The sequence below is a fragment of the Mixophyes fleayi genome, chromosome 2, assembly GCF_038048845.1.
Source record: "Mixophyes fleayi isolate aMixFle1 chromosome 2, aMixFle1.hap1, whole genome shotgun sequence".
Taxonomy (NCBI): domain Eukaryota; kingdom Metazoa; phylum Chordata; class Amphibia; order Anura; family Limnodynastidae; genus Mixophyes; species Mixophyes fleayi.
This window is the reverse complement of record NC_134403.1, coordinates 7,595,906-7,618,591: the sequence shown is the minus strand read 5'-3', so window position 1 is coordinate 7,618,591 and position 22,686 is coordinate 7,595,906. Positions and strand designations below refer to the sequence as shown.

The 22,686-nt window shown below is 46.8% G+C and overlaps 1 protein-coding gene across 1 annotated transcript; it reads right to left on the bottom strand.

Moving 5' to 3' along the window:
- Positions 1-644: 644 nt before the first annotated feature.
- Positions 645-21,041, bottom strand: RSPH1 (radial spoke head component 1). Its single transcript, XM_075197875.1, has 9 exons — positions 20,774-21,041; positions 17,831-17,944; positions 10,560-10,665; positions 10,357-10,447; positions 9,480-9,615; positions 6,041-6,112; positions 1,482-1,602; positions 1,115-1,303; positions 645-818 (listed from the first exon to the last, which is right to left on the bottom strand). Exons 1-9 carry the CDS (start codon positions 20,825-20,827, stop codon positions 805-807), a joined length of 897 nt encoding a protein of 298 aa, XP_075053976.1. The 5' UTR covers positions 20,828-21,041; the 3' UTR covers positions 645-804.
- Between the last annotated feature and the right edge of the window lie 1,645 nt (positions 21,042-22,686).

The following is a 22,686-nucleotide window of genomic DNA, read 5'->3' as shown; positions in this document are numbered from 1 at the left end:
CACTAGTACCACAAACTAGCGTGTAACTGCCCTTTTTAGGACTTGCTGAGCTAATAAACATCACTGCTTAAGGATCCTGCATTGAAGACTACCTGCTGTAATTCCTGTGACCTACAGATTAGACCAATCTAATCCATTATCCGACTGTCCTGATGTTGGGACCCAGAATTCCAGTACCAACGCTTTACATGCTAACCATACACAGCAACCCTGATCTGAAGGAAGAGGTCAAGTGTACCAGCCCAGGTGTCCAGCAAGGGGATACACTAGCAGCGAGAGTTACCCAGAAGGAAGCAGTTCTAGACAACGCAAAGGAGCCTAGTGGTGACAGCAGAAACCCCACCTACTGCGTTTAGAGGGGCGTAATTTGGTATAAAGAGGGGGCGGCGGCAAAGCAAGCCCAGCCGGTCCCCAGCAACATGGACAGGGTGGCAAAAGAAGTCTATCCTGTCACACATGTTCTCTCTACCTTTTCTATTGGTCTGCATGTGACATCTATGGCCAGCAGATGGAGCTAGTCCCACATATGTCCTCTCTACCTTTTCCATTAGCCGGTATGTGTCACCTCATGACCCCGATCACTGTACAGCAGAATATGAGATGAAGTTTATCCACAACAGCTATAAATGAAGCACTGAACAATGTGGATATAAACACTGTTTATTGATGGGCTGACGTGGAGCAGAGGCCGGAGATTTAGTCCAAGTCGGTGGAACTCGTTCAGTTACGATCTGGTTGGACGTCTTCTCTGCATTTTACGATGTTTCCAGCAGGTCGTTATCTTGTCTTTCTCTGTTTAGCAACTTAACTTTCAGGATCTATGAGACAATAGGATCATTACTGAGGTTTATAAAAGTCATCATAATGCCCTGTACAAGGATGAATATATCAGATTAATAATGATCTCCACCTTACACAGGAATAGAGGGCTGGAGGCCACTCTCCTCATGAGGCAGAACACTAATGGCTTCCTATTCATTACTTTTACACCCAGATCTACAGTTTACTTAAATCAGAGGAGCAGCAGAATAGGAGGTGATGAAATAGGACGATGAAACTATAGATAAGCGTATGTAAGGTTATACGACTTCATATCCATCAGCCCTCTCCTCACCCTCAACAAGGTCGGTGTTATCAGCCTCAGCGTTGTCAGGTTCTCCTGGTGTTAGTTCAGCCTCAGCTGTTACATCTTCGGGTGAGTGGTCAGGAAGTGCAGCCTCAGCAGACTCCGCATTGGTAGGCAGAGCAGCGGTGTCTGTCGGTGCAGCCTCGGAACTTATGGTCTCAGGTGGTTCTCCAACCACTACAATGGTAAGCGGAGAGTGAAATATTTAGGTAATTATCATGATTTTCTATAAATGGTTAATCCTGAAGGTCATTAAAAGGACAATATGGTCACAGCTCCAGGTAACCACACACTGCAATCATTCATTTCCATCTTTTCCTCATGCCATAGACAGAATAACCTGCTCATAGTGTACCTGGGGTTGGTGGCTTCACCACGTCTGTTGGTGACCACAGGGTGAGAGAGGTGATCTTCTCTGCATTCCACCGTGTCACCTGCACGGCCAGAGGTTCCTCTTCTTCCTCTTCCTCCTTCTCCTACAACAGGGTGGACGGGAAAAACTCAGAATATTGTTTGTGAGGTGACTATAATAGTACTCAGGAGCCAGTCTTTTTATGAAAGGGACACTGAAACCAAAGTACTGTATATACAGTATACCTATGATAGACTAGTCCCAGTCCTCTGCCCTGTAACCAGTACTGGTGATAGACTAGTCCCAGTCCTCTGCCCTGTAACCAGTACTGGTGATAGACTAGTCCCAGTCCTCTGCCCTGTAACCAGTACTGGTGATAGACTAGTCCCAGTCCTCTGCCCTGTAACCAGTACTGGTGATAGACTAGTCCTAGTCCTCTGCCCTGTAACCAGTACTGGTGATAGACTAGTCCCAGTCCTCTGCCCTGTAACCAGTACTGGTGATAGACTAGTCCCAGTCCTCTGCCCTGTAACCAGTACTGGTGATAGACTAGTCCCAGTCCTCTGCCCTGTAACCAGTACTGGTGATAGACTAGTCCCAGTCCTCTGCCCTGTAACCAGTACTGGTGATAGACTAGTCCCAGTCCTCTGCCCTGTAACCAGTACTGGTGATAGACTAGTCCCAGTCCTCTGCCCTGTAACCAGTACTGGTGATAGACTAGTCCTAGTCCTCTGCCCTGTAACCAGTACTGGTAATAGACTAGTCCTAGTCCTCTGCCCTGTAACCAGTACTGGTAATAGACTAGTCCTAGTCCTCTGCCCTGTAACCAGTACTGGTAATAGACTAGTCCTAGTCCTATGTCTGTTAACCAGTAGTGGTAATAGACTAGTCCTAGTCCTCTGCCCTGTAACCAGTACTGGTAATAGACTAGTCCTAGTCCTATGTCTGTTAACCAGTAGTGGTAATAGACTAGTCCTAGTCCTCTGCCCTGTAACCAGTACTGGTAATAGACTAGTCCTAGTCCTCTGCCCTGTAACCAGTACTGGTAATAGACTAGTCCTAGTCCTATGTTTGTTAACCAGTAGTGGTAATAGACTAGTCCTAGTCCTCTGCCCTGTAACCAGTACTGGTAATAGACTAGTCCTAGTCCTATGTCTGTTAACCAGTAGTGGTAATAGACTAGTCCTAGTCCTATGTCTGTTAACCAGTAGTGGTAATAGACTAGTCCTAGTCCTCTGCCCTGTAACCAGTACTGGTAATAGACTAGTCCTAGTCCTATGTCTGTTAACCAGTACTGGTAATAGACTAGTCCTAGTCCTCTGCCCTGTAACCAGTAGTGGTGATAGACTAGTCCTAGTCCTCTGCCCTGTAACCAGTACTGGTAATAGACTAGTCCTAGTCCTCTGCCCTGCAACCAGTACTGGTAATAGACTAGTCCTAGTCCTCTGCCCTGTAACCAGTACTGGTGATAGACTAGTCCCAGTCCTCTGCCCTGTAACCAGTACTGGTGATAGACTAGTCCCAGTCCTCTGCCCTGTAACCAGTAGTGGTGATAGACTAGTCCTAGTCCTCTGCCCTGTAACCAGTACTGGTGATAGACTAGTCCCAGTCCTCTGCCCTGTAACCAGTACTGGTGATAGACTAGTCCCAGTCCTCTGCCCTGTAACCAGTACTGGTGATAGACTAGTCCCAGTCCTCTGCCCTGTAACCAGTACTGGTGATAGACTAGTCCCAGTCCTCTGCCCTGTAACCAGTACTGGTGATAGACTAGTCCTAGTCCTCTGCCCTGTAACCAGTACTGGTGATAGACTAGTCCTAGTCCTCTGCCCTGTAACCAGTACTGGTGATAGACTAGTCCCAGTCCTCTGCCCTGTAACCAGTACTGGTGATAGACTAGTCCCAGTCCTCTGCCCTGTAACCAGTACTGGTGATAGACTAGTCCCAGTCCTCTGCCCTGTAACCAGTACTGGTGATAGACTAGTCCCAGTCCTCTGCCCTGTAACCAGTAGTGGTGATAGACTAGTCCTAGTCCTCTGCCCTGTAACCAGTAGTGGTAATAGACTAGTCCTAGTCCTCTGCCCTGTAACCAGTACTGGTAATAGACTAGTCCTAGTCCTCTGCCCTGTAACCAGTACTGGTAATAGACTAGTCCTAGTCCTATGTCTGTTAACCAGTAGTGGTAATAGACTAGTCCTAGTCCTCTGCCCTGTAACCAGTACTGGTAATAGACTAGTCCTAGTCCTATGTCTGTTAACCAGTAGTGGTAATAGACTAGTCCTAGTCCTCTGCCCTGTAACCAGTACTGGTAATAGACTAGTCCTAGTCCTCTGCCCTGTAACCAGTACTGGTAATAGACTAGTCCTAGTCCTATGTTTGTTAACCAGTAGTGGTAATAGACTAGTCCTAGTCCTCTGCCCTGTAACCAGTACTGGTAATAGACTAGTCCTAGTCCTATGTCTGTTAACCAGTAGTGGTAATAGACTAGTCCTAGTCCTATGTCTGTTAACCAGTAGTGGTAATAGACTAGTCCTAGTCCTCTGCCCTGTAACCAGTACTGGTAATAGACTAGTCCTAGTCCTATGTCTGTTAACCAGTACTGGTAATAGACTAGTCCTAGTCCTCTGCCCTGTAACCAGTACTGGTAATAGACTAGTCCTAGTCCTATGTTTGTTAACCAGTAGTGGTAATAGACTAGTCCTAGTCCTCTGCCCTGTAACCAGTACTGGTAATAGACTAGTCCTAGTCCTATGTCTGTTAACCAGTAGTGGTAATAGACTAGTCCTAGTCCTATGTCTGTTAACCAGTAGTGGTAATAGACTAGTCCTAGTCCTCTGCCCTGTAACCAGTACTGGTAATAGACTAGTCCTAGTCCTATGTCTGTTAACCAGTACTGGTAATAGACTAGTCCTAGTCCTCTGCCCTGTAACCAGTAGTGGTGATAGACTAGTCCTAGTCCTCTGCCCTGTAACCAGTACTGGTGATAGACTAGTCCTAGTCCTCTGCCCTGCAACCAGTACTGGTAATAGACTAGTCCTAGTCCTCTGCCCTGTAACCAGTACTGGTGATAGACTAGTCCTAGTCCTCTGCCCTGTAACCAGTACTGGTAATAGACTAGTCCTAGTCCTCTGCCCTGTAACCAGTACTGGTAATAGACTAGTCCTAGTCCTATGTCTGTTAACCAGTAGTGGTAATAGACTAGTCCTAGTCCTCTGCCCTGTAACCAGTAGTGGTGATAGACTAGTCCCAGTCCTCCGCTCTGTAACCAGTTCTGGTGATAGACTAGTGTCAGTCCTCTGCTCTGTAACCCAAACTGGTAATAGACTAGTCCTAGTCCTCTGTCTGTTAGCCATTACTGATAATAGACTAGTGGCAGTCCTATGCTCTGTAATCACTTCTGCTGATAGATTAGGATGTTGCCTATCATGATTCTGGGTATACACTGACATAGTACTCTAATACCTATCACACATACTAGGGTGTGCACTAACACAGGATTCTACTACCCATCATGCATCTGGGACAAGCACTGACATATGGTGGTGTTATATTACCTATCACCCATCCAGGGGCATGAGCTGACACTGCACTCTATTACCTATCACACATACTGGGTTATACACTGACACAGCACTCCATACACCATTACCCATCATGTTCCTGGGACATGCACTGACATAGCACACCATTACCCATCATGCATCTGGGACATGCACTGACATAGCACACCATTACCCATCATGCATCTGGGACATGCACTGACATAGCACACCATTACCCATCATGCATCTGGGACATGCACTGACACAGCACACCATTACCCATCATGCATCTGGGACATGCACTGACACAGCACACCATTACCCATCATGCATCTGGGACATGCACTGACACAGCACACCATTACCCATCATGCATCTGGGACATGCACTGACACAGCACGCCATTACCCATCATGCATCTGGGACATGCACTGACACAGCACACCATTACCCATCATGCATCTGGGACATGCACTGACATAGCACACCATTACCCATCATGCATCTGGGACATGCACTGACATAGCACACCATTACCCATCATGCATCTGGGACATGCACTGACATAGCACACCATTACCCATCATGCATCTGGGACATGCACTGACACAGCACACCAATGCAGCCAGGACCTGTGATGGACCAGTCTTAGTTAGAACAAAGCCCTCAATAACTGGGTTATCTTCGAAGGTTGGGATGGAGCGAGCACCTAATCTGCCCCGACTGCTTTTCTTGGGACTAACCAACTGCACAAATCAATTATGAGGTAAATTAGCACATTGGTCACTGGTTACTTTGTACAATTTGTACAGTTTCTACAACACTGCTTCTGTCATCTGCACCATAACCCTCTCTCCTAATGGATTTTAGGTGACATTTATAAAAGTTGGAGATAATATCTGTCAATAAGAGACATAACATATTATACAATAGGTGCAACATATTTATCACAGCTGCCTTATATTGCTCTACTTTCTACTTTGACCTGCCCGGCCACTGATATACAATCTCATCCTCAGTTACCTGCTCTGTCTGTATGTAAGCTCCATGCTGCTCACAGCCACTGTCAAACACGTATTTCCCTGGACCGAGCATCTATGGGGAAGAAGGAGAAAGGTTCAGAGACCGTGGGCAGCACAGGAGAAGAACAGGCAGCGTATATTATAGAAATGCGACACAATAGTTACATGTACAGAGCCGTTAGTGTGACATTTAGAGGTTTTGGCTTTGGCAATGTTTGTGTCTCAGCTGTTACATCCAGGGCATATCTGTGACCACCTCTTACACCAGCAACTTACCACTCCACTTCCTGTAAGAGATGTATGTATCTCCCTTATAATATTGCCAACTCTCTATTTGTCAGTAAATCATTATATATGGATATGTTGGTGGTGAGTTTGCCCTGATTCAGTGAAGACAGCAGCATGCACAGCCCAACAGTTTATGTGTGAAGTCCAAATAATGTATTTTATTTTATATACAAAGGCCACAGTTAGGTAATAAACACGTTACCTATGTTTTCCCTGTATCAAACATATTGTGGGGCCCACTTACACCTGCATCCTACCAAAAGATCCTTTGGTGATGGCATGGTAAGATACAAGGTGTTAGCTACAATGGGGCATGGATTTATGTGAACTGCGTAAAATGGTGTGTTATACAAATAAACAATACTTCAGATTAGCCCCAGCCTCAGTATAATCTATAGGTGTTAGTAATAAAATGAGATGACAATAATTTGCAGATACAATTATTTCAATTTTTCCACCGAGGCCTGGGGAACCAGCGACATCACTGAGGCCTGGAGAACCAGCGACATCACTGAGGCCTGGAGAACCAGCGACATCACCGAGGCCTGGAGAACCAGCGACATCACTGAGGCCTGGGGAATCAGCGACATCACCGAGGCCTGGGGAACCAGCGACATCACTGAGGCCTGGGGAACCAGCGACATCACTGAGGCCTGGAGAACCAGCAACATCACCGAGGCCTGGAGAACCAGCGACATCACCGAGGCCTGGGGAATCAGCGACATCACCGAGGCCTGGGGAACCAGCGACATCACTGAGGCCTGGGGAACCAGCGACATCACTGAGGCCTGGGGAACCAGCGACATCACTGAGGCCTGGGGAACCAGCGACATCACTGAGGCCTGGAGAACCAGTGACATCACCGAGGCCTGGAGAACCAGCGACATCACCGAGGCCTGGGGAATCAGCGACATCACCGAGGCCTGGGGAACCAGCGACATCACCGAGGCCTGGGGAACCAGCGACATCACCGAGGCCTGGGGAACCAGCGACATCACCGAAGCCTGGGGAACCGGCGACATCACCGAGGCCTGGGGAACCGGCAACATCACCGCGGCCTGGGGAACCAGCGACATCACTGAGGCCTGGAGAACCAGCGACATCACTGAGGCCTGGGGAACCAGCGACATCACTGAGGCCTGGTTCCTAGTGACTGGATAGGCCGCATTCTCAGTGATGTCACTGGTTCCTAGTGAATGGATAGGCCGCACTCTCAGTGATGTCACTGGTTCCTAGTGACTGGATAGGCCGCACTCTCAGTGATGTCACTGGTTCCTAGTGAATGGATAGGCTGCATTCTCAGTGATGTTACTGTCTCCTAGTGACTGGATAGGCTGCACTCTCAGTGATGTCACTGGTTCCTAGTGACTGGATAGGCTGCATTCTCAGTGATGTCACTGGTTCCTAGTGACTGGATAGGCTGAATTCTCAGTGATGTCACTGGTTCCTAGTGACTGGATAGGCTGAATTTAATGCTGGGGTAGTAGGGAGCTATTAATTGAATGTTGGGCTGAGTTTAGGGAGGAGGGCTATTTATTAAATGTGAATATTATTTAGTGCCGGGGATGGTTGTGGGAAATGGTTATATTAAACGTAAATGCTATTAATTTATTGCTGGGGCTATTTGGAGGGAGCGAAATAGGTTTATTTATTAAATGGGAATACTGTTAATTTAATGTCCGGGCTGGTTGGAGGGAAATCTATTTATCAAATGTGAGTACTATTATTTTAATGTTGGGACTGGAGGGAGGCTGGAGGCCTAATTATTAAATGTGGGTGCTACTAATTTAATGCTGAGGCTGGTTGGAGTTTTCTAAGTTTCATGTACCCATTTTTTTCCCAAATAGGGCCTCCAACATTCCAGGATCCAGACAAGCAGCAGCTAATCTAAAGAAACCAGCAGCCACAGGTGGTGAAAGTGACAAGAACAGGTAGGAAAGAGCAAGACAGTCTGCCAACTGTCTTAAATCTGGTGGGGCAGTCCCGAATTTGGGTGACTGTGTTGTCTGACTACAAGGACAGGGGGGGTTTCTGAGTCTCCAGAAACACTCCCCTGCGCTAACTAAGTGGCCACCATATCGGCATGCGCAGCAGCTCTCGCTCGTGTTTTTTTTTTTTTGGGGGGTCAGGTGGTTTCCTGACAATCCTGCGTGCGCTCCTGTCCCGCTTCACACTGTACTGCTTGTGAAGGCAGAGCTGCTTGCAACTAACAGTAGTGCCCACAATTTTGCCTGTGTATTTGTCTAAAATGTATCTAAAATGATAACCCCCTGTTTTAAGTGCCCTGGGCCCCCCAGAGCCTTATTCCAGCTCTGGTGATAGTTTAGTGGTTCTTGCATTGATTCCATTGCCTCCTCCTACCTTGCACTGGTCCCGTTCTCAGATCACTTTGTTGAACATATGGCCAGCCCCAATGCACTGACAATATCATTAATCCTTCCTCCTTTGCACTTATTATATCACCAGCAAAATCTTGGAATAGCTATCCCTTCACTTATACCATTGTCTACCAACCCTCCCTGCACTGTTATTAATTCAAACCACCCCCAATCACAGGGCACATTTAGGGCTCATACACAATTGTAACAAAAGAAGTGTTGTTTTGCAGATGATTGCAAAACTTTTTTTGAAACACACAGTACACATATTTATATAGAGAGAAATTTGAGTGGTAGTTTGCATCTCAGGATATCAGGGAAAGATGTTACAGTGCGGTGAGGTGCTCATATGCTGCTCTGGCAGACTGATCAAATATGATTGTGCCTACATGTTTTGTAATAGTTACACCTATTACACAAAGTCAGATATGTTTCTATGAAGGGAATATTGGAAGGATGTGCTAGTAGCAACTAAACAAGTTTGAGCACAGAGGCATAAACCAGTCACAAATCATCCAAAAGGATTCATGTCTTTTTATAGCACAGGACTGGCAGCTTTGCCCTAAATTGCCTTAGAGATGACCCACTGTGTATTAAGTCGTCACATCCAGGTTGTCCTAAATGTTACTACAACCAAATTCCAGAAGTTCTAAATCCCACCTACTTTTGTGTTGGCCTCAACTACAGTTGATTTGGTCCCGCCCACATGAGGCCACTTCAAGAATTTTTTCCAGGGCCACTTTAAGTTCCCAATCCACCCCTGTTTGTACTCACCGTGTTATTAGAGAAACGTCCCTGGTATCGGTGATTGGAATGGACGAGTTCTCCGGCTCCATCTTGTTTACCGTTCACCCATGTGCCGATGTACTTGGATCCCGTGTCAGTGTACGTGTACACGCCTTGTCCATGCCTGCAGGATTACAGAAAACGGGTCGACCATCATGCATAAGGAAACCGTTCATCTACCAGGAACAATGACCAGACCCACACAGCCACATAGTAATCAGTGAAAAAGGAGAATGGGCGCTTTTTTAAATTAACGAAATGTGTACAAGTGGATAAAATCATTTGAACAAGTGCAGCCAGGACATCTGAGGCCACAGTGTCTGTGAGAACAAAAGAAAATGTTGCCCGGTGCTCTAAAATAAACAATTTCTAGTATGTTTTTTGGGCGCTGGATCACTCCTTCCAGGTTCTGTATGCTGTAGAAGATGGAGATTCAGGGATTGTTTTAATTGAAACATCATGAAAATACATTTGTTTAATAGGCTAGGGACTCACCTACAGGAGATGCCTTGACGTTGGCAGGTGAGCTTATCCCAATATAGCAATATATCTGCTGATATTGGGCGTATCATACGCAATTTTACTCTATGCATGCCCGGAATCGGTCCGTGAACTCAGCCCTGTCCACTGCATCTTCAAACGCAAAGGACATTTACTACTGCCTACGATTTTTGGAGAGAAGGGGCAGAGAAGGGGCCATTTCTCGCAGTCTATTAACAGTAAGGGTGTGCGCACGCAGCCATGTCCGAATCAAGCTCTGAGCATCTCAAAGTTACTTGTTTCTCTGCTGTAACAAAAACACCCCTGGTACCCCTGATGTGGAGCAATAGTCTGAAAAGAGAGTTTCTTTAATGGCTTTACATACCTTTGGTGAGTGAACCAGTCTCCGCTGTAGGTGTCGCCATTGGCGTATGTGTAAACTCCCTGGCCTTGACGCTGGTCATCGACCCAGTCACCTTAAGGGAGAAACGGGACAAGGAACAGACATTAGGAAAAATGCACCTGTGTGGCCGGGAGCACCAAGCTTTCTGAGGAGGCTGCAAACATCCCAGTATCTTCTGCTGTTACCTTCATACTTAGATCCATCTGGATACATAAAGGTCCCGACCCCGTGTTTCAGGTTCTGGTAATATTCTCCAATGTAGCGGGCGCCATTCTTGAATCGGTACGTCCCCTGTCAACACCAAATAGCAATATTATATCACATTTAGTAGAAGTTATTCTGACATTTAGCGTCTTTGGCTACAGAACAATATGCTGGTTACTCTGAGGTCCCTCTATGGAAAGCTGTAATACATATGTTCTACAGTTACATGACTGACATTTATATGGTCGGCACCATAATACAGACAGGGTTGTAAAGTTGACAATAATAAAATTGACAACATTATTAGATCGACAATGATATCCCTAACCAGTGGCGCACGCTGGGGGTTTCTGGGTCTCCAGAAACCCCCACCCCCGCTAAAAAAGTGCTCTTACATACGGCACTGTACTGTACTGTACTATTAAAGAAGCGTCCGCTGCGGTGTATTGTATACAGCACCGCCGCGGACGCTTCTTTGACAGCGCTGCGGCTGCTGTATAGTACAGTGCAGCTGAAACGGAGGTTTTTGTTTTTTTCGGGGGTGGAGGGGAAAACCCCCCCCTGAAAAATCCCCTGTGCGCCCCTGCTAACCATATAATACTATCTACATTTGAATTGTCTACCGAATGTTGTCGACTTTCTGAATGCTGACCAAATGAATGTCTAGCCATCGCCCGTATACCCTATGGAATCCATAGCATCATTGATGGTGAATATTTCTGTAGAGGACAGACTGATTGGACAGTGGTTGGGTGATGTTTTATAGTACATAGAAGATTTGTGATTGCAGAGTAAGAAACAGCTTAGAACAGGAATTGATATTTAATGAACGCATACAGGACAGCAGAACAGATGTCTATATCCTGCTACAACCCACAATATCTGACCGCTGTGTCATGACTGTTCCATGAGGCATGTTTTATCACCCTAGCACCACCAGAGCCAGGCTGTGACTGACAGCTAAGGCAGCCAAACACTGAAACAGTTTGAAGAGTGCAGATCCACCATTGGAGTTACTGTGGAAATCTGGTGAGGTTACAGTGACGGCACCAGCTGGACTCCCTACATGAGGGGCTGGCCACTTTAGGGCAGAAAAAATAAATATCAATAAAAATAATGACAAAAAATGAAGCAATATAAAAGGTCTCTGGGCCTGATTCATTAATGTTCTTATCTGCCGATTTTGTACAGATAATACAAAAATACACTCTGCGCATGCCCAGAAGAGGGAGATAAGAATGAAAATCCATCACGTAAGTTATGTTTTTCTTAGGTTAAGATCAAAGTCCTTCTTAACTTCGTTTGATAATCTCTCCAACCTCTTAAGAGTAAAGAGCTAGGAAAGGGCTGGGAATAGGCGGAGATTGTAGGCGGAGATCGTAGGGGCTTAAGAGTAGGCGTATACCTCTAGATCCGTTCGATAGATAAGAAGAAATGCTTAGCGTTTATCTTAAATTCATGTTTAACACTTAAGGATGCTCTGGGTCATGTTTAAGTCCAAAAAAGCTATAGCGGCAGTGATGAATAACAACACTAAACTGTTGAAAACCCATTGTTTGTTTAAAATACCCCTACTCACAACTAAATATACACAACATACATCTTAATACACTTCACTCATAATATTTTTTTTTTTTTTTTTAATATTAATGTCATACATTATACAATGTACTATTTTATAAAAAAAAAAAACATGGATACACATTTTTAATAAATTGCAAACTGAAGTGGTTGATGTGCAATATCTAATAGTTTTTTGTTACAACTAAAAATACACTAGTATAAATAAAAGCCATTACAGTTCCATTTGTAAATAAAATGAGATCACTATGCGTACTCTTCCATAAGCGACAAATAGAATGAAACCCACACAAACATGGGAAGGATATTTAAACTCCACAGAGATAAGGCTGTGGCTCAGGATTCAAACTCATGACTCCACTTTGGAAGGTGGATTGTCTAACCACTAAGGCAACGTTTAGATGGAAAAAATATATGCATTATATAGACTACAACGACAAGCTCAACAATACACCATTGCCTACAAGTCAGGTGCTAGTGGCAAGCTAAAGTGTTACTGAGAAAATTAACAATTGCACACACCAGCAACGCCGAATAAGCAACAACTAAACAGTTGTAAAACTAAGGTTTGCTTTAAATACCCATAATCACAAATAATTATGCACAACATACACCTGCATACACTTCTCTCATAACAAACTTTTTTTTTATTTTTTTATTTTAGTAATGTCAATAATCATACAATTAAATATTTAACCCCTAAATTCATGGTAGATGCACAGTTTTTAAAAATTGCAATGTAAATTCATTGATGTATAATATAATAATAGTTGAAATTTGTTTGTCAAGTTTTGCCTTCTGCAGATTTTTTCTGTGACTGATATTTTCTATTTGTTTGGATTAACTTTATTTTGATCAGCTGCTTGTCTCTGTTGTAGCTCCACACAAATTTCAAAAATTTAATTTAGAGATATTCCCCAACATGTGCCAGGAATTGAACTCATAATTTCACTGGCGCAGGTGGAATGGCTAACCATTAAGGCAACGTGCAGATCGAAATTACATACATTATATAGACTTGAATGACAAGCACCATGTCTGAAAGTCCTATAGGTGCTAGCTAATAGTGCTCCTAAAAAACATACAACACAAAACAGGCCCTACTGGCAACATGAAGGTTTAAGTATAAACAATAAATAATCACACACACCTTATCTTGTTCTCCGACATGATAAATGTGTCATCTGTAATTTTGTATAAATGTGGATGCGAATTCAACAGCTAATAATTTGCAATCATAAATATGCATACATAATACAATACTCAGTATAAACAAAGCCAGCACCAAAACATATAATAGTGTACTCGTCTATAAGTGACACATTAGATTAAACCCACAGTAACATGGGGATATACAAAGTGTACACAGATACAGGCGTGACTCAGGATTCAAACTCATAACCCTACTGTTCAGATGGAAACAAACATACAACCGACATTAATATTTGTACAGTTAAGGGGACAGTTAAAAGAGGCGCCGTCTGTGCAATGTTTATTAGTAAGGCTTACATAATGTAGCCTTAAGCAATTACATAATTGCCCCCTTAACTGTACTAATATTACTGTCGCCGTACAGAGCGTTGTCATTAGGTACTGTTGGGCTGTGTAATGAATCGCGTTTACTCCAAGTACATTTTTTAAACATTCGGGATTAATAGTTGTAGGGGATAACAATATTACATGTAAGTAAAAGTTAACTGGACCAATCTAGGTCCCAGTATCGACAGGTTGCACCAAAGTAGCACTAGTACTACAAGGCCTAGAATACTCAATGTCTGCATGGCCATGCTGGGACCTAGAGGCCCAGATTACTGAAGCTAAGTAATGCACAATGAAATGTGTCACTTCAAACCTTAGCAAAGTCATGTCACAAAGTAAAGGTTTAAAATATGTGTAGGAAATTGTTATGGCTCAAAAAATTCACACTTTATTTATACACTGACATTTAAAGCTCAGCTAGGACAAAAACGACCACAATTATAAATCTGGTGCCTCTAATCACGTTTTATCAGATTCCTGTAATTGTGAATGATGGTATACACTTTGCATAGATCCATCACTTCCCCCTGTTGCTAGGACCTGAGGAACAATTGACAACTCGACATTTTGCAGACAAGTATGGAAAAGATCCGCGAATGACGTGAGCTCGTCCACACATGCTCTGTGAACCAATCATAGAGCAGAGTATTGGAAAGTATAGCATATAGCATTTCCAAAATGAGAGCCAGCACATTCGCCAGGCGTGAGCTGTGGGTGCTGGCAGAGGCCATGGACAGTATGCCCGCAGGCCGTTACATCTCTAACAAGATGAAGCTGCGGGAATACCAGAGAGTAGTTTTATATGGCGCCGGTTTAACCGCCACGCTGGAGCGACCTGCGCCGGCCACAGCTTTTGGTGGAGTTAAGTGATGAGATTTTGAGACCCGAGTTCTCTATTAATTGCCTAAAATACTGTAATCCAAATACTTGCTTTTTTTTTAACAATTTACATTAGTTTCAAAGTTTTTCAGGGACATGCCCTATGTAACTACCACTCCAATGTAACATGCTATTGGCCATGTCACAAGTTTCTTTTGTAAAGGGCCTGTTTGGGATTCAAACTCAAGACCCCAGTGCTCTGAGGCAGAAGCGCTAACCACTAAGACAACATGCTGAAATTACTTCCCATACATTGTAAGATAACACTGATAGGGGGCCAACGCTCAAATTTGTGCCAACCTTATTTTTCAATATTACCAGCCCTTACCCAAATGCCTCCTGTAACATGTCTCCCTAATCTGTCACTATTTAGAATATATAAATATTGATCAGGAAAACTAAAATATTGACGTAGTACTTATTTTTATAAACAAAAAATGTCAGTTCAACATCCCGTTGTCATCGAAGCCAAATCCAAGATTTGTTACAGGCCATCTGAAAGTGGTGTGTGTCTCTACATTTTCATTTTTTTTATTTAAAGACACTCAATTATGTCTGTCGCTAAACGCATGTTTCACAATGTCAGCTGACATTATTATATGGCTACATGTAGGTAACTGTGAAACAGGGAGAACAGGCCGTCAGAGCCGTCTCCAACAAGAGGCCAGGGAGTATCCTGTCGAGCAGAAAGAGCCGGCCATGGAGGAACCAGAGGAGCGGCCAGGGAGGAGCTGGAGGAGGATGAGGAGCCGGCCATGGAGGATCCGGAGGGGGGTGAGCCGGAGGAGGAGCAGGAGGCTGCAGGCACAGCGGCGAGGGAGGATGAGGAAGCCCATGTGAAGGCTGTCGTGGAATATAAGTATTTTTCACAAAGAAAGAGATATTTTTGTTGTTGTTGGTAGGCCCATTGTAGTTATCCTAAAGCATTGCTTTCCAACATTCCATTTACCCCATACCTAGTTATCCATCCCACAGGTTTCGACCATAATGGTCCTAATAATTGTTTGGTTTTAATCAAATCAACCCCCCCAGTCAGGAATAACACAAATGTGTGTGTGTGTGTGTGTGTGTGTGTGTTTGCATTCACATGCTTGTGGGGACATTGACCTGTTTCCACACCAACACTGTGGGGACCCGAGTCATAGTGGGGACAAAAACAGAGGTCCCCACAAAGCTTCCTAAGGCTAATCAATGCAGGGAACCCTGCTGATATTCTCAGCATAAAAATCTGGCATGTCCCCTGCGAGTCACATTTGTCAGAACGAAAGTGTGCGTGTGCTCAATGTGGAGGGGAGAGTGTGCGAGCATCCCACCGCCAGATGTCAGTATACGTCCAAATGTATATCAGGAGCAGGAGGAGAAAGCCTGCCGGTGCTTTATACACCAAACAGGTAAAGACACAGTCGCATCCGTCTGCTGCTGAAGGTAAAGCGGGGACAGTGAAGCATGACAGAGACCACCAGTAGCTCCTACTATAGCCCGGAGAGCAGTGGAGATAAGTTTGCCCCTGACACTTCGGAGGAGAGCGGTTCAGACACCAGCGGTGATGCCCCGTTGCCCACCAGCGCAGCAGAGTGCAGGTACCCAGAGATGAGACCTATGTATTCACAGAGGCTGTGTATGGACCTGGAAAGATGGGACCAGTGCCCAGCCATGGCTTCCACGGGTAGGTGTAGCTAGGGAGAAGAACTTTGCCTTCTCTGTATTTTGCAGAGGCATAATGGACCACTCTACCTCCTTTCAGGTTGTAAAGAAGTGCGGAGGAAATCCTGGGACAGAGAGGAGGTCCAGGCTGTGGAGAAACAAGACTGTGTTGTGTGCCTCATGACTGAACCATCCATACTGACAGATCGGAACTGGTCGGGGGTGAAGTTCTACATAAAGAACCGTATAACAGCTTTAAAGTGGGATCAAACTTGTTGAAACGATGCCCAGGGGTTGAACAGGACTGTAACCTCCATGGCTAAGTGTCGGTGTAAGCGGCATGCGGATGTCCTCAGACGGCCACGGTACACGAAACTTTCCCTACCATTGTTATTATTTATTCATTTATGTATGTGGGAATGTGAATGTCCTCAGACAGTGAACATACATGACACGTTCCCCATCCAGCAGTCAGGACTTTATGCAAAGTCAAAGTGTAAATCTCATGTGGTAACTCTGGTGACAAACCACTAATACACCTACCCCTATGATTGTTCTGTAGCCAGGGCATTAGGAAAGGGGAGTCCCTATACGTCATGTTCTAGACATGGGTCCTCACGATGCAATAAAAACGTGTGTGTGTGTGTGTGTATGTATGTGTGTGTGTGTGTGTGTGTGTGTGTGTGTGTGTGTATAATAAATAACCTAAGCATGATAATTGTGTTATCTTTCCTTGTTTTTAACAGCTCGAGAAGACACTTCGCATGTCCTTACTAGGATAAGAGTGTATTGTGATCTACATTACTATTTATGTATTATTATGCTAATATCAGTTTGTTGACACAAATCACTCTTTCCCTGCATGATTCACTGTGAAATCACCTGGATGGGCTCCCTTGATTTCATGAGTTTTTTGAACATCAATGTGATTGTTTATCACCAGGTGTGTTGAATAAGGGGAGGTATTTTTCTGATATATATTTCTTTTTGTTTGAGGATACCATTACAAATAGGATTTCATACTTCATAGTACCGATATAAGCCCGATATTTATGGACAAGAATCGGAGACTTGGATGACAAATTTAAGTGACCTTTTTTAAGTGATGTCCGGAATAATTTATTCTATGGATCGATAAACATTTTGAATTATATTTTAGATGATACATATATTTGAATATCTTTACGAGTAAAAGTTTAGCGCCGCAGATTATACCGTTACTGTTGTATATGTTTTTGGGAACTAGATGGGTTCTGTTTTGGTTTAATCAGTGGCAGACATTCTATTTCGCGCAGACAGTTTTTTTTCATTATTGTTTTGTTATTTCCGCAACAGATCCATCCGTTAATGAATCAGGCCTCTGTCTCTTACTAATCTCCTTTCCCATCCGACCAACATCATGTCAAACTGTTCTGCAGACTGTATGTTACCCTGGGCCCATCCCCAGCCTCATCTCCTCTTCTTACCCTCACATGAAGAATTAGCACATAGGATGTTGCGTGAGGCCGTGAAGCACATATTTGGCATTGATGTATGTAGGAGGATCACACGTGACTATAACACAGGAATATACCTATGTGTGTGAGGAGCACAGGGCATATACCATTACCTTGCTGTGTCTCTTCCCTCTCTCATACATTCCTTCATACGTGTCTCCATTGGGGAGCCGTGCTTTGCCTTGTCCGTCTCTTTCTCCAGCTTCATTCCTCTCACCTTCATACTCCTGTATGGGATGAGAGAGGAAGTGATGAATTCCTGGAATGTACAACTATTACACCACTATGTGCCTACACCGTGCCGCTATGTGCCCACACCTAGTAACCCCAGTGACCCCCTGTATCTCCTCTTACCCCTAGTGACCCCAGTAACCCCTGTATCTCCTCTCTCACCCCCTAGTAACCCCAGTGACCCCCTGTATCTCCTCTTACCCCTAGTAACCCCAGTGACCCCTGTATCTCCTCTCTCACCCCCTAGTAACGCCAGTGACCCCTGTATCTCCTCTATCACCCCTAGTAACCCCAGTGACCCCTGTATCTCCTCTCTCACCCCTAGTAACCCCAGTGACCATGTATCTCCTCTATCACCCCTAGTAACCCCAGTGACCCCTGTATCTCCTCTATCACCCCTAGTAACCCCAGTGACCCCTGTATCTCCTCTCTCACCCCTAGTAACCCCAGTGACCATGTATCTCCTCTATCACCCCCTAGTAACCCCAGTGACCCCTGTATCTCCTCTATCACCCCTAGTAACCCCAGTGACCCCTGTATTTCCTCTCTCACCCCCTAGTAACCCCAGTGACCATGTATCTCCTCTATCACCCCTAGTAACCCCAGTGACCCCTGTATCTCCTCTCTCACCCCCTAGTAACGCCAGTGACCATGTATCTCCTCTATCACCCCTAGTAACGCCAGTGACCCCTGTATTTCCTCTCTCACCCCCTAGTAACGCCAGTGACCCCTGTATCTCCTCTCTCACCCCCTAGTAACCCCAGTGACCCCTGTATTTCCTCTCTCACCCCCTAGTAACCCCAGTGACCCCTGTATTTCCTCTCTCACCCCCTAGTAACCCCAGTGACCCCTGTATCTCCTCTCTCACCCCCTAGTAACCCCAGTGACCATGTATCTCCTCTATCACCCCTAGTAACGCCAGTGACCCCTGTATTTCCTCTCTCACCCCCTAGTAACCCCAGTGACCCCTGTATTTCCTCTCTCACCCCCTAGTAACGCCAGTGACCCCTGTATCTCCTCTCTCACCCCCTAGTAACCCCAGTGACCCCCTGTATCTCCTCTCTCACCCCCTAGTAACCCCAGTATCTCCTCTCTCACCCCCTAGTAACCCCAGTGACACCTTTATCTCCTCTCTCATCCCCTAGTAACCCCAGTGACCCCTGTATCTCCTCTCTCACCCCCTAGTAACCCCAGTGACCCCTGTATCTCCTCTATCACCCCCTAGTAACCCCAGTGACCCCCTGTATCTCCTCTCTCATCCCCTAGTAACCCCAGTGACCCCTGTATCTCCTCTCTCACCCCCTAGTAACCCCAGTGACCCCTGTATCTCCTCTATCACCCCCTAGTAACCCCAGTGACCCCTGTATCTCCTCTATCACCCCCTAGTAACCCCAGTGACCCCTGTATCTCCTCTATCACCCCTAGTAACCCCAGTGACCCCCTGTATCTCCTCTCACCCCCTAGTAACCCCAGTGACCCCTGTATCTCCTCTATCACCCCCTAGTAACCCCAGTGACCCCTGTATCTCCTCTATCACCCCTAGTAACCCCAGTGACCCCCTGTATCTCCTCTCTCACCCCCTTGTAACCCCAGTGACCCCTGTATCTCCTCTCTCATCCCCTAGTAACGCCAGTGACCCCTGTATCTCCTCTCTCACCCCTTAGTAACCCCAGTGACCCCTGTATCTCCTCTCTCACCCCTAGTAACCCCAGTGACCCCTGTATCTCCTCTATCACCCCTAGTAACCCCAGTATCTCCTCTCTCACCCCTAGTAACCCCAGTGACCCTTGTATCTCCTCTCTCACCCCTAGTAACCCCAGTGACCCCTGTATCTCCTCTCACCCCTAGTAACCCCAGTGACCCCTGTATCTCCTCTCTCACCCCTAGTAACCCCAGTGACCCCCTGTATCTCCTCTCTCACCCCCTAGTAACCCCAGTGACACCTTTATCTCCTCTCTCACCCCTAGTAACTGCAGTGACCCCTGTATCTCCTCTCTCACCCCTAGTAACCCCAGTGACCCCTGTATCTCCTTTCTCACCCCCTAGTAACCCCAGTGACCCCTGTATCTCCTCTCTCACCCCTAGTAACCCCAGTGACCCTGTATCTCCTCTCTCACCCCTAGTAACCCCAGTGACACCTGTATCTCCTCTCTCACCCCTAGTAACCCCAGTGACCCTGTATCTCCTCTCTCACCCCTAGTAACCCCAGTGACCCTGTATCTCCTCTCTCACCCCTAGTAACCCCAGTGACCCTGTATCTCCTCTCTCACCCCTAGTAACCCCAGTGACACCTGTATCTCCTCTCTCACCCCCTAGTAACCCCAGTGACCCCTGTATCTCCTCTCTCACCCCGTAGTAACCCCAGTGACCCCTGTATCTCCTCTCTCATCCCCTAGTAACCCCAGTGACCCCTGTATCTCCTCTCTCACCCCTAGTAACCCCAGTGACCCTGTATCTCCTCTCTCACCCCTAGTAACCCCAGTGACCCCTGTATCTCCTCTCTCACCCCTAGTAACCCCAGTGACCCCTGTATCTCCTCTCTCACCCCCTAGTAACCCCAGTGACCCCTGTATCTCCTCTCTCACCCCCTAGTAACCCCAGTGACCCCTGTATCTCCTCTCTCACCCCCTAGTAACCCCAGTGACCCTGTATCTCCTCTCTCACCCCTAGTAACCCCAGTGACCCCTGTATCTCCTCTCTCACCCCCTAGTAACCCCAGTGACCCCTGTATCTCCTCTCTCACCCCCTAGTAACCCCAGTGACCCCTGTATCTCCTCTCTCTCACCCCCTAGTAACCCCAGTGACCCCTGTATCTCCTCTCTCACCCCCAGGTCGGTCTCTGCCTCCTCCTCGAACTCCTCGGAGTCCAGCTCTGACATGGCGGCTGGCAGAGCTCAGTGTGACGGTGACAGATTCAGGAAATGTCCCGAGCTGGGGTCTCTCCGGTCTCAGTGTGCCCGGGGGTCTCGGTGTGTGCCCGGGGGTCTCGGTGTGTATCGGGAGTTCCGGGTGTCTGTGGCCGCCTCGATCCCTCTTGTAGCGGAGAAGCGTCCCGTTACCATGGAGACGGGTGCTATCTCCATAGAGACGAGATCCGCCCACCGCCGCTGCTCGTTTCCATGGTGACGGCTATTCCCATTCAGCGCGGCCATCTTTGTATCGGGCAGAGCTGAGACTATTCATATGTCACATTCATTACTGTCCCCTCTGCTCCTGTGGGTCACATTCATTACTGTACTCTCATCTCCCCATGTGCCACATTAATTACTGTCCCCTCAGCTCTATATGTCACATTACTTACTGCCATCACACTCCCCCCTCCCCTATGCCCACTGCCTTGGAGTCACCCTTGACTCTGTCCTCAGATTTATTCCTCACATACAGTCCCTTATCTTGACATTTCCTCCTTCATAACATTACTGAAGTCCGCCCATTACTCTCAGTAAGTGACCAAATTCCTGGTCCATTCACTCATCATATCTCTACTTGACCACTGAGCCCTCCTCATTGGACTTCTGACTCCCACCTTTAATCCATCCTGCATACTATGACTAGAGTCACCTTCCTTTACCCTTACTTCTCTTCTGCCGATCCTCTCTGCAAAACCCTTCACTGGTTCTCTATCTGTTCCAGAGTTCAGTTCAGGCTCCATCTGCCTCATACATCTCTGACCTCGTCTCATGGTACACCCAGTAAACCCGTCCACTCCCTTCCGCCTCTAACCTCGTCTCATGGTACACCCGGTACACCCGGCCACTCCCTTCTGCCTCTGACCTCGTCTCATGGTACACCCGGCCACTCCCTTCTGCCTCTGACCTCGTCTCATGGTACACCCAGTACACCCGGCCACTCCCTTCTGCCTCTGACCTCGTCTCATGGTACACCCAGTACACTCGTCCACTCCCTTCTGCCTCTGACCTCGTCTCATGGTACACCCGGTACACCCGGCCACTCCCTTCTGCCTCTGACCTCGTCTCATGGTACACCCGGTACACCCGGCCACTCTCTTCTGCCTCTGACCTCGTCTCATGGTACACTCAGTACACCCGGCCACTCCCTTCTGCCTCTGACCTCGTCTCATGGTACACCCAGTACACCCGCCACTCCCTTCTGCCTCTGACCTCGTCTCATGGTACACCCAGTACACCCGTCCACTCCCTTCTGCCTCTGACCTCGTCTCATGGTACACCCGGTACACCCGGCCACTCCCTTCTGCCTCTGACCTCGTCTCATGGTACACCCAGTACACCCGGCCACTCCCTTCTGCCTCTGACCTCGTCTCATGGTACACCCGGTACACCCAGCCACTCCCTTCTGCCTCTGACCTCGTCTCATGGTACACCCGGTATACCTAGTACACCCGTCCACTCCCTTCTGCCTCTGACCTCGTCTCATGGTACACCCAGTACACCCGTCCACTCCCTTCTGCCTCTGACCTCGTCTCATGGTACACCCGATACACCCGGCCACTCCCTTCTGCCTCTGACCTCGTCTCATGGTACACCCGGTACACCCGTCCACTCCCTTCTGCCTCTGACCTCGTCTCATGGTACACCCGGCCACTCCCTTCTACCTCTGACCTCGTCTCATGGTACACCCAGTACACCCAGTACACCCGTCCACTCCCTTCTGCCTCTGACCTCGTCTCATGGTACACCCGATACACCCGTCCACTCCCTTCTGCCTCTGACCTCGTCTCATGGTACACCCGGTACACCCAGTACACCCGTCCACTCCC